Source organism: Rhinolophus hipposideros, assembly GCF_964194185.1.
Source record: "Rhinolophus hipposideros genome assembly, chromosome: 16".
NCBI lineage: Eukaryota > Metazoa > Chordata > Mammalia > Chiroptera > Rhinolophidae > Rhinolophus > Rhinolophus hipposideros.
The window spans coordinates 40,373,364-40,388,818 of NC_138062.1; the positions used below are offsets into that span (position 1 = coordinate 40,373,364).

At 43.2% G+C, this 15,455-nt stretch overlaps 1 protein-coding gene across 7 annotated transcripts in view; it reads left to right on the plus strand.

Moving 5' to 3' along the window:
* The window catches only part of ADRA1A (adrenoceptor alpha 1A), a 78,335-nt gene that overhangs the window by 414 nt on the left and 62,466 nt on the right, over nt 1-15,455 (plus strand). For 3 of the 7 annotated variants that reach the window (XR_013995143.1, XR_013995144.1, XM_081076920.1), the window contains exon 1: nt 1,375-2,622. Coding sequence is in view for 4 of the 7 variants with exons in the window: in XM_081076920.1 (XP_080933046.1) it covers nt 1,740-2,622 (883 nt within the window). In the remaining 3 variants the exon portion in view is untranslated. Of the gene's footprint in view, nt 1-107; nt 2,623-15,455 lie in introns of those variants that run through there. The other 4 variants (XR_013995142.1, XM_081076919.1, XM_081076918.1 and 1 more) reach the window with 3 other exon arrangements.

Genomic DNA, 15,455 nt, shown 5'->3' on the forward strand with positions numbered 1-15,455 from the left:
TTCTGCCACCAGCATCCCCACGCCATCCCGTTTTCCTTATATATTCTGAGAAGTTACCGCCTAGTTAACAAGTGTGCTTTTTAACCCCGCATTTATCGCCCCGCGGTAGGGAAAAAGGGTTTCTGCTGGTGCCTGCTTTTAGTGGCACCCGTGAGCTCCTGAACTTGTGGTTTTCACACTAGCCTTTGCCTGGATGTCACGCGCCAGCGCCTAACCCAAAGGCACGATGCGTCCCCACTCGTCGCACTTCTGCCTGAGTTCCTGTGGTAGAATTGCAGCTGTGGAAACGTAGGTTTCCTATGCTGACAGTGGGCGTCTCGTGTTCGCTGGCGCGCGGGCTTGATTTTTACGCCTACAAAATCCGCAGTGACTACCACTGGCAAAGCCCCTTCTGAAGAGCGATACTTCGTCCCACCCCCCATACCAGCAGCCCACCTGGCTTGGCTCGAGGCTCGAATCCTCCGGGACCATTGACCCCGTGGTTTGGAATGGAATCCTGGAGAGGCGCTCAGACCTCGGGACCCGCCAGGCTTTGCTCAGGACCTGGCTCTCAGGACAGCTTGGCTGGTAGACAGACACGCGCGCTCCACACACCCAAGTGTGAATTCCTCCGGCGCGAGCGTGCGTGTGGCACTGGCCCTGAGGTCCTGGGTCGCAGCGGTTCCCTCTCCCCGGCCGGCCTCTGCAGGTGACTGCGAAGCAACCTGTACAAGTGGCAGCCGGGTGCCACACGCTTGCCAGCCGCAGTCTCGCCTCGTGGCTTTCGGAGATACTAATTTCGCTGTGCAGCCGCTCGACACACCGCGGTCAGGTGCTGCAGTTTGGGCTTCGTTTCCTCGGGATTTCCACCCCGCCAGAGGCGGCGCGGCGGAGCGCACCAGGGCAGCTTCCCAGCCCGGGCACCGCGCGCGGTCCCCTCTCGCGGCTCCTCCGCTGCGGCAAGGCCTGCCGCTCCGGGTCTGCAGAGTCCGCGGGGCTCCCAGTCTGGTCCGACCCGTCGAGCTCGGCACGCCCTCGCTCCTCAGGGCTCCTGGCTTACACCCTGCCTTTCTCTTTGCGCTGTTTCAGAAGGGCGCCGCACGCAACGCTCCGCAGCCGCCTGTTTTGGCAAACATTGCACATCCGTGTCCCCTGGCCTGCGCGCCTAGCAAGAAGCTGGATCCAGCACGAGTCCACGGCGGGCCAGCCACACTGTGGGTGACTGCGGGCCAGAAGACGTGCCCAGATGCCAACGGTCCCCGCCTTTGAGAGTCGATGGCAGACCGGTACTTGTTTGTGGTTTGGAAGGAGACTGGCACTGGATTTTTGAATTCCAAATTACGTGCAGAATGCTGAATTTTCTAATCAGGAGGGATCAGACAGTGCAGAAAACCGGACTCCGGTAATTCTGGGATTGCATTTTGCAACTTGTCTCCTCCAGCTTGGCACCTAGCCTCCGATCCGTAGGGAGTTGGAACCTGCGGCCAGCGTAGCGGGTGGAGGAGGTCCGCGGGCAGCCCCGCGCACCCCTGGTCATGTCGCCTTTCATGCCCTGCCCCTTTGCGTCGTGGCCCTCTGAGGGTTTCCAGGACTGGCCGGGGTTGCTACCCACCCGCGCGCTCTCTGTCACCCCCAGCCAACCCCAGCGGGCAAGGCTCCCCCGAGCCGAGACCTTTTGACTCCCTGGTCCCTCGCTCCCGCCTCCACCCCCGCCCGGGGGTGGCCCTGGAGACACGGACCTCGCTCGCCCAGCAGAGACCATGGTGTTTCTCTCTGGAAATGCCTCCGACAGCTCCAACTGCACTCACCCTTCGGCGCCGGTGAACATTTCCAAGGCCATTCTGCTCGGGGTGATCTTGGGGGGCCTCATCCTTTTCGGGGTCCTGGGGAACATTCTGGTGATCCTCTCCGTGGCCTGCCACCGGCATCTGCACTCGGTCACTCACTACTACATTGTCAACCTGGCCGTGGCTGACCTTCTGCTCACCTCCACCGTGCTGCCCTTCTCCGCTATCTTCGAGGTCCTGGGCTACTGGGCCTTTGGCAGGGTCTTCTGCAGCATCTGGGCGGCGGTGGACGTCCTGTGCTGCACTGCGTCCATCCTGGGGCTCTGCATCATCTCCATCGACCGCTACATCGGCGTGAGCTACCCGCTGCGCTACCCCACCATCGTCACCCAGAAGCGGGGTCTCACGGCTCTGCTCTGTATCTGGGCGCTCTCTCTCGTCATCTCCATCGGGCCTCTGTTCGGCTGGAGGCAGCCGCCCCCAGAGGACGAGACCATCTGCCAGATCACCGAGGAACCCGGCTATGTGCTCTTCTCTGCGCTGGGCTCCTTCTACGTGCCCTTGGCCATCATCCTCGTCATGTACTGCCGGGTCTACGTGGTGGCCAAGAGGGAGAGCCGGGGCCTTAAGTGCGGTCTCAAGACCGACAAGTCGGACTCGGAGCAGGTGACTCTCCGCATCCATCGGAAAAATGCCCCGGTCGGAGGCAGCGGGAGGTCCAGCACTAGGAACAAGACGCACTTCTCCGTGAGACTCCTCAAGTTTTCCCGGGAGAAGAAAGCGGCCAAAACACTGGGCATCGTGGTCGGCTGCTTCGTCCTCTGCTGGCTGCCTTTTTTCTTAGTGATGCCCATTGGTAAGTCTTTACCACACCTCATCTTAGTATTCAGGGTCTTCACCCTCATCCCCTTCTGCTACTCGACTCACAGTCGGGGGTTGATGATAAATGATCTGCACTTCAGACAGCAAAGCTAGGAGGACAGTTAGGAAAGCCTCCCTTGCAGAAAGGTGAACTTTCATTCCCTTTCTACGCCAGTCTCCTTTATGTTATGTCCTATGGCACGTTTTCCACTACTGAAAGTAGCTTCCGACTGATACAGATTAATTGGTCTCTTTAATAAGAATACCAACTTTTCTCAATGCCAATAAGCTTGGGTTTAATTTAAATACCCACTTCTTTCAAGTCCCAGAGTCTCCACCAGGCACCCAGGCAGGGGCTGTGGAATGCCACTTCCACCTCTGCTTCTGTGGACCTCAGCTTCTCTTGACCTAAAAATAAGCACCATGCTTATTCTAAACAAATGTGTAATTTTATTATTACGTTAAATTATTCCTAAGGACCAGTTATAATGGTCTGCTTGTGCTCTATATCTGTGTTAATTTTATATTCTGGATTCAGTGTGGAAGAAAGCATGGTGAGCACTGACAAGAAAAAAAATGATCTTATGTCCTAACCAATTTAAGCTTTAAAGAAGTCAACATAATGTTTCCAGTAAGCACTTTTCCCTTTATTTTAATAGTAAGTATTAAAGCAAACACTGTTATCCAAAATCATTTGGGAAGTTGCCGATGACACTGTTTGAAAATAATACAGTAATGCTACAAATCCAAATTTTGCAAATGCTAAATTAACTGTTGTCAAAACTGATTACTCATTAGAAGTATCAGCAAGCTGATCCGCTTGGAACAGTCATCTATCCCTGAAAGGCCTTCGTGGGATCCCAAAATGGTTGTTTGCTATTTTTAGTTTGTGAGCTCAAATATAGGCCCACACATTGGTTATTCACTAACTCTGGAATACAAAAAAATATATAAAATTAATACAAGTCTGTTTCTGACACTTAAGAGCCAAATTTAAGTGCTATGTACTTAAAGTATTTTAATTTGCAACTCTGTGTAATGAAAGCAGCTATTGTTTTTTAAGGGCCAGCTCTGTTTCAGAAATTTGACAAAGCTTTCTATTTCACTAGTCCTCTTAACAACTCAGTGAGGTATACGTTCTTATCCTGAAATCACAAATGGGGGGAAGGAATTCTTCAAGTTCTAGAGTTTCAATGTCTAATTCTATAGCCCCATGTGGCTATTTAATGTGAATTAAAATTAAAGAAAATTAATATTCAGTTCCTCAGTCCCACTGGCCACATTTCAATAGCCACATGTGGCCAATGGCTACTGTTTTCGACAGCAGAGATACAGAACATTTTCATCATTGTAGAAATTTCTGTCTGACAGGGCTGCTTGAGAGGCTCTTCCAAGTCCACTAGCTGACCTTCCATTGAGCCTGCCCATCATTCTTGCTTACTCTGCTCCTGAAAGTACATCAGAGCTTTGAATTTACTTAAATAACACTCTTTACCTGAGCTACTGCCTGCTTACCTACCTTTCTGAATGCTAATTCTTACTTCCTCCTGAAATTCACACATCTATTCATGTATCTATTCACTTGTCAAGTATTTATTGAGCACTTGTTCTAGACACTTAGGATGAATAAGGCAAAAAGTCCTTGCCAGTAAGATGTTTGCATTCTTTTGTGAGAGATAGCCATAAACAAGTAAATGTGTGCCAAGAATTCAGGATTAATAAGCACTATTTAAAAAGTCAACAGAATAAGAGGATGGAGAGTAGTACAACAATGGGAGGAGGGTGGTCAGGAAAGTCCTCTCTGAAGAGGTGATGTTTGAGCATACACCCGACTAAAGTGAAGAGCAAGCTTGCAAAGTTTGGGAGGAAGAGCTTTCTGGGCAGAGGAAAAAGCCAATGCAAAGATGGGAAAGAACCTGACTTGTGCAAGGCAGAGCAAAGAGGCTAGTATGGCTGAACTACACAGACTGAGGGTGAAGACAAGTTCGAAAAGAGCCTGAGGAGCTAGACAAGGTCAAAGTAATGTGGATTTACTGGGTCAAAATAGAATTTACATATTATTCTAATTGTAACGGGAAGTCATCCAATCAGAAGGTTGTAAGCAGGTGAGTGGCTGGTCTTAAATTTTAAAGGATCATTCTGGTTGCTGGGTAGAGAGTGAGCTGTTTGGGGGTGAGAGTGGAAGCGGGGAGACCAATTACAAGCCTGGTAGAGAGATCAAGGGAAGAAAGGTCTTGATGCCCCCACTCAGGTGAGACAGGTGGAGGTGGTGAGAAGTGATCACATTCAGCACTCTTTTCAAAGGTAGGGCAGACAAATTTGGACATAGGGTATGAGAAAGAGAGGAATTGGAGATAATTCCCAGGTCTGGGGCCTAAGTAACTGGGTAAATCATGCATTTTTACTGAGATTGGGAAAACTAGAGAATGACCGGGTTACAAGGGGCTGGTGGGAGAGTAAAGGACAAGTGTTTATTTCGTATAGCCTATGTTGAAAGGTGTCCATTAGACATCTAAGTAGAAATGCCCTGTAGGCAGTTAGATATGAACCGAAGCTAAGAGGAGAAGCTGGACTCCAATATAAACTCGGGGCACCTCAACATATTTAAAGGCACAGAAATGGAAGGATCTACAAGAGAAAGTATATGGAGAAAAGAGAGATAAGGACTGAGCCTTAGGGCACTCTGATATTTGAGGGTTGGAAAAAGGAGGAGAACCAACCAGCAAATGAAATTGAGAAGGAGTGGCCGGGGAGGAGAGTGTGGTGGTCCCAAAGCCAAATGGAAATGCTTCAGGAAAGCAAGAGTAATCGGCTGTGTCACAGGCAGCTACCAGGCCAAATCAGAAGAAGACAGAATCAACATTAGATTTGGCCATGTGGTGGCCCATGCAGATATGAAGAGGTCCTTTGACGATAATAGTCTCAGGGAGTGATGAGACAACAGCCTGGTTGTGTGCTTTCTAGAGAGAATGGAAGATGCAGAAGTGGAAATGGTGAAAATAGGCAACTCTTTAGAAAGGTTTTGCTAGACAGTGGAGCAGGGAAATAGAGTGTAGCGGAAAGGATCTAGAGAGAATTCTCAAAGGTGGGAGAAAAGATATCATGTCTGTATTCTGATGGGAATGATGGTATAGAGAGATGCTGGTGGTAAAGGCAAGGGAGGAGAGGGATTCAGTGCCCAAGTGGAGGGTGGGGAAGTGAGGAGAAAACACAGTGGAGGGGGAAAGGTAAAGATCTCTTCAGAATATATTTATGCCCTCAGTGAAATAAGTAGCAAGATCATTGCCTAAGAGAGAGGAAGGAGTAGGAAATGATGATGGTTTGAGGAGTCAAAAAAGATGTGAAATATTAATCTTTGAGGTCACAGAGTAAATAGATCATGGAAATTTAGCAGAGTCACCAGGAGGTCCTGTTGAGACTTATGGTCATAAATTTAAAGTAAGACCAGTCAAGAAGGTCTTACTCAAGAAGTCAACACCAGTTGTGTGTTGTTCTCTGACAGCTAGGATTCTAGGGACTGTTACTGATGACTGACTTGATTTTAGGGACCCCGGTAAAGAGAGGATGTTTATGAAGGGACATAAACTGGATCGAATGAGGGGTCATACTGAACAAGTGGTGGAAGAAGCTTGGGTGATGATAGATGACCAGGAGTTTGGGACTTTGGGTGGTGATTGAGTGATTAGTGGGGACATGAGCATAATGGACTGGGTCGTGAGTCCTCTGGTGAAAGGGGTACTAGTCTAATCAAAGCCTCCCTCTTAGATCAGCTCTCTTGGGGAAGATGAGGTGAAGATGTTATGATGGAGGGGAGTTGTGATAAGACAGGAGCACCCAGAATGACTGTGCTTCCTTTAAATCCTAATGTGGTGTCACAAGAGGAAAATAGAAAATTTAGAGTTAACCGCATCCAACCAGGCTACTCAACAGGGCAAAAGACCCCTAAACCTACCAGATATGTGGTGCACAATTTCTTCTTGACACCAAATAAGTAAGAGACTATATCTTCCAGGATTTATTGACTGAATAATAAGTATCAGGTATTGAGTTAAAAAGATGAATAAAGCATATTCCAGGCCCCCAAGAGCCTCACAATCTAGTTAAGGAGAAAAATTAGGAACAATTATCATAAGTCTGTGAGATTGGTCCTCAACACGCTATTACAAGTGCTGAGGAATATAACAATTCACCCTGTCTGGAGGTCACTGTGGAAGCTTCTAGAAATATCGCTGTTAACTGAGCAGGGACATGAAGGCTGACTACTTCTGTGGGGCCATCAATGACATTTTATTTGTTTTTAGTAAACATCTTAAATACATTTTTCATGCAAAGGTGAACAGAAGAATAAATATGCCATTGTATTATCATACACAAGGGACATAGCTCTTAAGCACAACAAATACTCTCTTGGGAAGAAGAGGTTATGGGTCTGCTCTCTAGGTTGCCAGAACAGCGGGATTAGAAACTAAAACCAGGGCAGAGATGAATGTGGTATGTAAAGCTGAAAAGTGAAGTACCCACGTGTGGAAGACCTGGTCCAGGATAATCAGGTGAGTGAGTAGTACTCTCCATCTCATCAACAAAGGCTGTTCCTCTATACAGTAAAAAGGCTGTCTGCTCCCTGCCTCCATACACCCTCCCTCACCAGCCTTCCTCACCAGGGTCTGTGGACTGACTAGTGTGATAGCAGGTAGGAAACTGACTTGCCTGCTCTCGAGTCTAAATCTTGTAAGTCTTGTTTTCTTTCTGCAACCTAAATGTTTGGTTGAAATTCAGAACCCCTTCGTGAGAGGGGGAATCACATTGGAGGTTGTTGTCAGTCATCTATACGTTGGAGTGAATGTTTTCTAACAAACAAGTTTGATCATGGAGATGAAGAGAGAGAATCTGAAGGTGTTAGCCTTCAACATACGAAAGAAGGAAGGGTAAAAAAAAACATGCATCCTTTTGTCTAGAGCCCACTAGTTCCAGAGGCAGTACATTGGGTGGAAAAAGTGTTGGCCTGAGATTTAAACCAAGGCTTTCTTTTTCATAAAATAGGGGCTATGATACAAGGCAGCTGGTGATTTTATCAGACTTCATGTGATTCATAGACCATCACTGACATTTGTTGACATGAGGAATGGATGTCCCTGGAGGTGTGGGAAAGAGGGAGCATTAGAGAAAAAGGGGTGAAAGAGACAACATTTACTGAACGGGTAGTTATGTGTCTGGACTTTGGATACATTATCCGATTTAAATACAAAATAGGCATGATTATTGGACCTGGTCATTATTATTATTAACTCTGAATCAAAGGGGGCAGCATTGGGCTGAGCTGTGACTCATGTAGACATACAATATTTGAGAATTATGTTAAAATAAAAAAGACAGTAGACAGCACAGTGGTGAGCAGGGAGAATATGTTTTAAAATGGGATGTTATGGGGAGGCAGAGCTCGCAAGAGGCTTGTCAGGTGGAAGCAGTGAGGCAGAGAATGATTCATTTATTCATTGAGCAAAATTTCACTGAACATCTACCGTGTGCCAGGCAGCAGAGAACCACTGGAGATGAAGGCAAACACGTCCCTGCCCTAATGGAGCTGAAAATCTGCATGACTAAATACATAGCCAAGTTTCAGATGGTGGTATACGAAAACTGCAAGGAACAAGGGCAAGTACATGTAGAATGACTCTGACTCTTGTGAATGCTCAAGATAACCAGAGATTGTGTTTCTTGCTGCAGGTACAAAGGGATGAGACCCCAGATTCCTTGGAAAAGGTTGATCTCTTGGAGATAACGGTGTGGATCTCTAAGAGCCATTATGATTTTAAGAGACCAGTTTTTCAGTTACTCTTGCTATGCCGCAAACCGTCCCAAAACTTAGTGTCTTAAAGAAACACTATTTATGGCTGGCGATTCTTCGGGTGGGGGATGAGTCAAAGCACAGCTCATCCAGCTGTCACGGCTGGCTGTCAGAATTGGGGGCCTGTCTTCCTCCAGGACTCTAGACCAGCTTTCTTGGAGTGTGGTAGTTCTCTCCAACAGAGCCAGAGGCAGATGCTGCCAGGCTTTTGAAGAGCTACCAAGACCTTGTCCAGTGTCACTGCTGCCTCATTCTGCAGTGCAAGCAAGTCACAAGGCCAGCAAGCCAGTAGGTTCAAGGAAATAGACTCATCTCCTGAGGAATGAGCAATAGAGAGCTGCATAGAAGGGTGGGGGTAGGGGTTACTGAGGCCACCTTGCACCACGTCCACCTCACAAGTATATTAAACAGCAATTCTCTTTTATGTGCCCTTTATTTATTGAGAACTTCCTATATGCTGGGCTTCGGGCGACGATGCACTGACTAAAAACAGCTGGGGTCCTTGCCTTCCTGCAGACTTCTAATTATCATGGGGAGATAGACGTTCATCAGATAACCACATAGAAATCCAAAACTATGTACAGTGAAGAGGATGTGGGTGGTGCCTTGAAAATATCTACATGAATAAGGCTGCCTGTGAGCAGGGAGAGCAGAAAAGCCTTGCTGGGAAGGAGGGCTTGACCTATGGAGCTGAGATCTGTAAAATGAAGAGGAATTCAGTGGCTATAAGGAGGAGGGAGGAAATGCAATGGGCAAAGACTCAGTGCTGGCCTGATAGTCATAAGGAGTTTCCACGAGGCCTGTGTGGCCAGAGCCGAAAGGAGAAGAGATAGCTGGTGTCAAAGGAAGCTGGAGAAAGGGTCCAGGTCAAATACGGCTTTTGAGCCATTTTATGAGTTTTTGTTTTTATCCAAAGACGACCAGGAACAGGGATGACACGATCAAGTCTGCATTTCAAAATCTCAAAGGCTTAGTGAAAAGAAGACTGTGGATAGACCAGTTGGGAGACCTTTACACAGACAGGTGAGAGAGATCCTGCCAAAACAATCCTTCTCACATGCCGTTGAGAGCATTTATTTCCGTGAGCTGCCGCAGAGTTCTGGAATGCCTCTTTTGTCACTGCCTCCAGAGCACATTTACAAGAAAACCTTTTGCTAATCGTAAATAGTATAACCAGACTTGGCTTTAAATTTATTTGGGCTCTTTCCACAAGAGGAGTCTATCAATGAAGGTTTACCATCATATTCAAAAGCATGTGCTGCAGGCTCAGAAGACATCTACAACGCGTCCTAACAATTCTTTGAACAATAGCTGACTTTCAAATCAGGCTGCAAACAGGCAGGTCATTACCTTGAAGGAGACAACCCTTGGTGACTGAGGCATTGTTGTATTTGTGACTTCATGGTCTCAGGTGTGGATGTGAGGACATTTTTCTAAGGCCTTTTCCTGGTCTGGAAGGTTTGCTGTCTTTTAACCCTGCTATTTGGTTTGCCAGCTGGGCACTTGCATAGCGGCTCCTCATTTTTAAATTGCATATGTTTTTACTATTTGAAAATTTTCCCCCACATTTTTATGAGTAATTTATATTTTGCCTTTTGTGATATAAATTGCTTGTCTGTGGTTTTGGGCCACATTTTATAGAGCTAATGATTTTTATTTCTTTTCTATTTGTAAGCTCCTTTTATACATTGAAGTTACTTAGTCATTTTTGGGTAACTGAGCCTTTCAGATTTGCCTTTCAGGGAGCCAGGGCTCACATAGCTTCATGGTGGAGGGTGGAGAGACAGGAAATTAGGGTGCTCAGCTGTCCCTTCATTTTGATTTTTAGTGTCCTGCACTGGGGAGGCTGGTGCAGTCTAGTGACTGGTCCCTAAGAACTAGCCACAGCCATCATGCTCTTATCCCCTGATGAGTCTGAGGCGGCTCCCTGGGGACCATTGTCATCCCGCTCGATGACCCAGCCCCACTGCAGCTGTCCTTACAGCTACAACAGACACTCAAGGTTTGTCTGTGACTCCATTTGGTTCCTGGCTGGGGTAACACCTGCTCTGTTGCCATTGGCCAGGGAATCACTTTATTCTTCCAGCGCCCATGATCATCTTTCATAAGCTCCTGAGCCACATCCTCAGCAACTTTCCTTCTCTGTCTCAAGGCATGGAGAGCCCTGTGTGTTCCTTCCACACCACAGCACACATGTGCCAGCCCAGGCTGGCTCTCTGGGCTACATTGCTGCCACTTTAACAGATGTGGTAGCCCTTCTGTGTCATCTCCCAGAATGGAGAGTGGGAAAAAGCGACTTCACTCCCACCTTTACCTTCTTAAATACCTCTATCGTTCTTTTAGAGAGGAGAGCTCATGACAAACACCTCACTGCTTCTTTCCACTGTCTCTTTCTCCATTTTTCCCCACAGTCTACCTGGGGAGGGTAGATGCCCCTGTTTCTGGCTAAATGGGACACTCTTCTGAATCATGTCTTCCTCCTTGTCAGAGTGGTGTCCACTTTTTATGGAATCAAAATGGCAAATGGATTGCAGGCAGACAGAGATAGGTTTACTAAGAAGGGAATAGAGATGAGGAGTATTTAACAGTATTATAACCCTTATACCTATTTAACAATTATTTTTCCCATTGGGTTTTTTGCATTGTATTGTTTTTGTGGCTTTTGCCAATATATGGACATTTAAATTTTTTTACGTAGTCACATATTTTAATCTGTTTTTTCATGGATTGTGCCTTCTCAGGGATTTTTTGGAAAGATCTTTCCTGATGCAAGTCAGATAACCTCCATTTTCTCTTAGTGCTTTTAGAGCGTCATTTGTAATCTACCTGGAATTTATTTTTGTATGTTGGTAGGTAACGTCTAACTGTATTTGTTTTGAAATGGTTAGCCAGATATTCTTAAAAGACTTATTTAGTAATCTATCCTTTCTTGTCTTATTTGGAAAAATCACCTTTGTTATAGTAGAATCTAGAATCTATTTTGGGACTCCCACTTGTGTCCCTTTTATCTGTCTCTTTAGCATTGGTGCCTCATTATTTTAATTACTGTAGGTTAATAATACATTTGAATATTTTCTGGTTTAAGTTCCCTGGCTGAATATTCTTTTTCAAAATTATCTGGTCTGTCCTTGCATATTCATTCTACCAGAAAAATTCTAGACTCATTTTGTCATGTTATGCCCCTCCCCCACGAACACCACACACACACACACACACACACACACACACACACACACACACACAGTCACATATTAATCATGTTTTAGGATGTATAGATTAATTCAAAAAGTGACATCTTTATCACACTGAGACCTCCTGTTAAGAAATACAACATGTCTCTCTATTTGCTTCCCAAACTACTTTGGAACTATTGTTTACAGTTTACTTTCAATCACACTTACTAACCTGTGCTGGAAAACTGATCATGACAATGACAAAACTGATCATGACGATGGGAAATGCTGCTTTGGTATTTCGACATTAGATATGACACTGATTGTTGGTTTTAGATTAATACACTTCATCATTTCAAGAAAATATCTTTCTATAGTTTATAGAACAATTTTATCAAAAATAAATTTTTAATTTTATCAATGCTGCTTTTTTGATATATTTTTAATATTAATCTCTTTGTTGACATTGATTTGATAAACGTGATTTCATAAAATTATCCTCTGTGTTTTCTTGGATTAAATTCTATCTGATCAGTTATTACTCTTTTTTATATTACTGCATTATACTAAATATTTTATTTCTGGTTTGCGTCTATATTTCTATGTGAAATTACTATGTTTTATTTTATTGTGCTATCTTTGTCACATTTTTGTATCAAGTTTATGTTAATTTCATAAAGCGAATTGTGACACTATATTTTTTCCTGCAATCTGGAACCGTTTAAATAGTGTAAGAATTATGTGTTCCTTGAAGGTTTGAAAGAACTTGGCCATAAAACATTTGGGCATAGCTCCTTTTATGGATGCAATTCTTGGAGACCGGTTTCTATTTCTTCCATGGATAGTGGGCTATTATGATTGTCAGACTTGATAATCTATGTTGTTTTATTTTCCATTTTCCTTCTCATTGAGGTTTAACATTTTAGCATAGAATGCTACATGAAATTCTTTTTTCTCCCTAATATTTCCTTTCTTTTCTATCTTTCTCATTTCCCACATCATGTACTGTGTTTTCTTTCTTTTTGTCTTCCCTGAGATGTCTGGAAAAGTTGTCTATTTTATTGGTTTTTATCAAAGAACCCATACCCTGGATTTATTAATCATTTTCATCTGTTTTCCAGTGTACTAATTTAATATCTAGAAATGTCTTTCTTTTATTTTGGGGGTTATATTTGTTCTTTTACATCAGCTTGAGCAGAATGTTTGGTTTATGTATTTTAATTCTTTCTTGTCTTAGATTAAAGACAATCACAGCTGTACCTGCCTCTCTAAGCAAACTTGAGTTCCTTCCCTATTGTTTTCCTAGGTAGCACTCTCATCCAGTTGATCTATATTTCCACTTTTAATATTTCCTTTGTCCTGTGTAGACAGGAGAGAATTCATTGTGTTGTTGTTGTTGTTTGTTAATTTGAAAATAATTGGTATTTTTATCCCCCACTTTAAAAAATTAATTTCAAATTTACTTCACTGTGGTCAGAGAATGTGGAATTTATTGAGGTTTTCTTTATGAGTTAATATATGATCAATAATTGGCATATTTAATATATTTAATGTGTAATCGATACATGTTAACTAAACTTTAACAGGAGTGTTTTTAAGATCATCTTTATACATTATTCTTTATCTTCACCTTAATCCATCATCTACTTTATTTGTCAAATATTGTGAGAGGTATGGTAAATCTTCCCACTGCTACTGGGAAGAAGTCTTCCAATTATTTCTTATAATTTTAACAGGTTTTGTGTTATATAAGTTGAGGCTGTTGCTTGATACTTAAAAGATTGAGTCAATAATATCATTTAAAGATAGGCTTTTTGTCCTATTTATTTTTCCTTAATAGTACATTTTAAAAATATAATATTGTAATCGCTAATACATTTTTGTTTGCACTTGCCAACATACCGTTGCCCATCTTTTTATCTATTAGCTTGTTCATCTTGCATCAAATGGATTTTTTATAGTCAATGTATCTAATCTGAATATTTATCTCTTAATAAGCATTTAACTGATTTCCACTGATTATAACAGATATATTTGGTTTGATTTTTGTCTTCTGGTTTTATACTTTCTGACTTCTGGCTTTATGCTTTTTTGTTTTTCTTTTGTCTCCTGCAAAATGGACCTTTTTGTTTGTTTGTTTGTTTCATTGCTTTTTAATTCTGCAATGTTTTGGAAATGTTGTCTCCTATTTTAAATTCTACTAGAGGTTTCCTATGAACTTTGCAAAAACATTTTTTTAACCTTCATTTCTCTTATCACTACCCACCACCCACCTTTGTCCATCATGTAAGGGAAGCAGTGTAGCACACTTCTATTTTCTCTTCTCCCTGAAACCTATATCTTTTGGTTAGTAGCATTTTGCATTTTAAGTTTAGATCATTTCAAATGATCGTGTTACCTAGTCTGTCTTTTGTATCTTTCTATAGTTTAGTAATACTAATTGCCCTCTTAATATATGCTGTAATTTACTCATTCATGACCTCTGGATTTCACTTTACCATGTGGAACTGGGGCTAGCAAACTATGGCTAGTTTTTGTAAATAAAGTTTTATTGGAACACAGCCATGTCTCTTTGCTTACAAATTATCCATGGCTGATTCCATGCTACCATGGCAGAGTTGAGTAGTTGCTACAGAGACTGCATGGTTCACGGGGTTTAAAATATTTGCTATTACATTAAAGAAGAGCTTAATGTTCAAATAAAATTTTCCCAATAAAAACATAAGCAAAATACATTTTCTAAGCCTTTCCATGCCTGAGCCTAAATACATAAAAGACCTTCTCTGAGTATAGAACTCAAGTTATGTATTTTTTTAATTTCAAAAAACTTGTTACTCCTTTGTCTCTTCCTAGTTAGTATTTTATAAATGACTCGAGGCCAACTTGCCGATTGCTTTTTGTCACGTATTCTCTCTAAGTATTTATTTTCTAGCCAAGATGCTTATAGAATTTTTTCCTAATTAAATTTTAAAATGTCTCCTGGAAATTTCTGTTTTGGGGGGTAAGCTTTCACTGCTATTTCCTGAAACCCTGTGCACATTTTTAGCACCCAGGGTTAAAGACTGTGTCCTATAGTAAGCACTTCCTCTGTCTTATTCTTTCCCTGGAATTCATATTAGCTGTATTTTGGATCTCTTATATCTTCTCACTTCTTCTTTTGCTTTTTTTCTCATGTTAGTCAACATTTCACTGTTTTCTCCTGTGACTTCCATTTGAATTTCTCGTTTGTGTTGTATTTGACCTAGTTAGCCTACGTAGTAGTAGACAATCCCCTCTACTCCACTCTATTTCATTGGCCCATTGTTCCATCTTCATTATTGCTGACATTCATTTTATAAACCTAATAGTTCCTTAAGTCTCATTTAAATACACCTTCAAGATTTTCTCCATATCACTGTTTTAAAGGTAGACTTTTGCTCTGATTCCTCAGATTGCTATCCTCTTGCAGAACTGCTAAATCTTTTCAAGTGAACAGTAATTCTCTTTTTGTTCAACCTCATAGAGGATGACCTAGTAATAAAATTTTAAATGGGCTCTGTTTGGAACTGGGTGGGTCCCTGCCCAAATCTTTCAGATTCAGATTAAGAGGAGAAGGAAATAATTGTCTTAATTGTAGTTTAAATTTGCCAGAGTACAGATGTATTTATCTCCAAGGAGCAGAAAAGGAGACAGAAGGGAAAGGTCTCACTTTCGTGCAGCAGACTTTCTTTCTTCTGTTTTTTTGGCACAGTGGGTGAAATGGCCTCTCCTCTGGGTGGCATGACTGGCCCCCTGGGACTCATGTCCTGCACAGCCTCCCTGCTGTCGTCT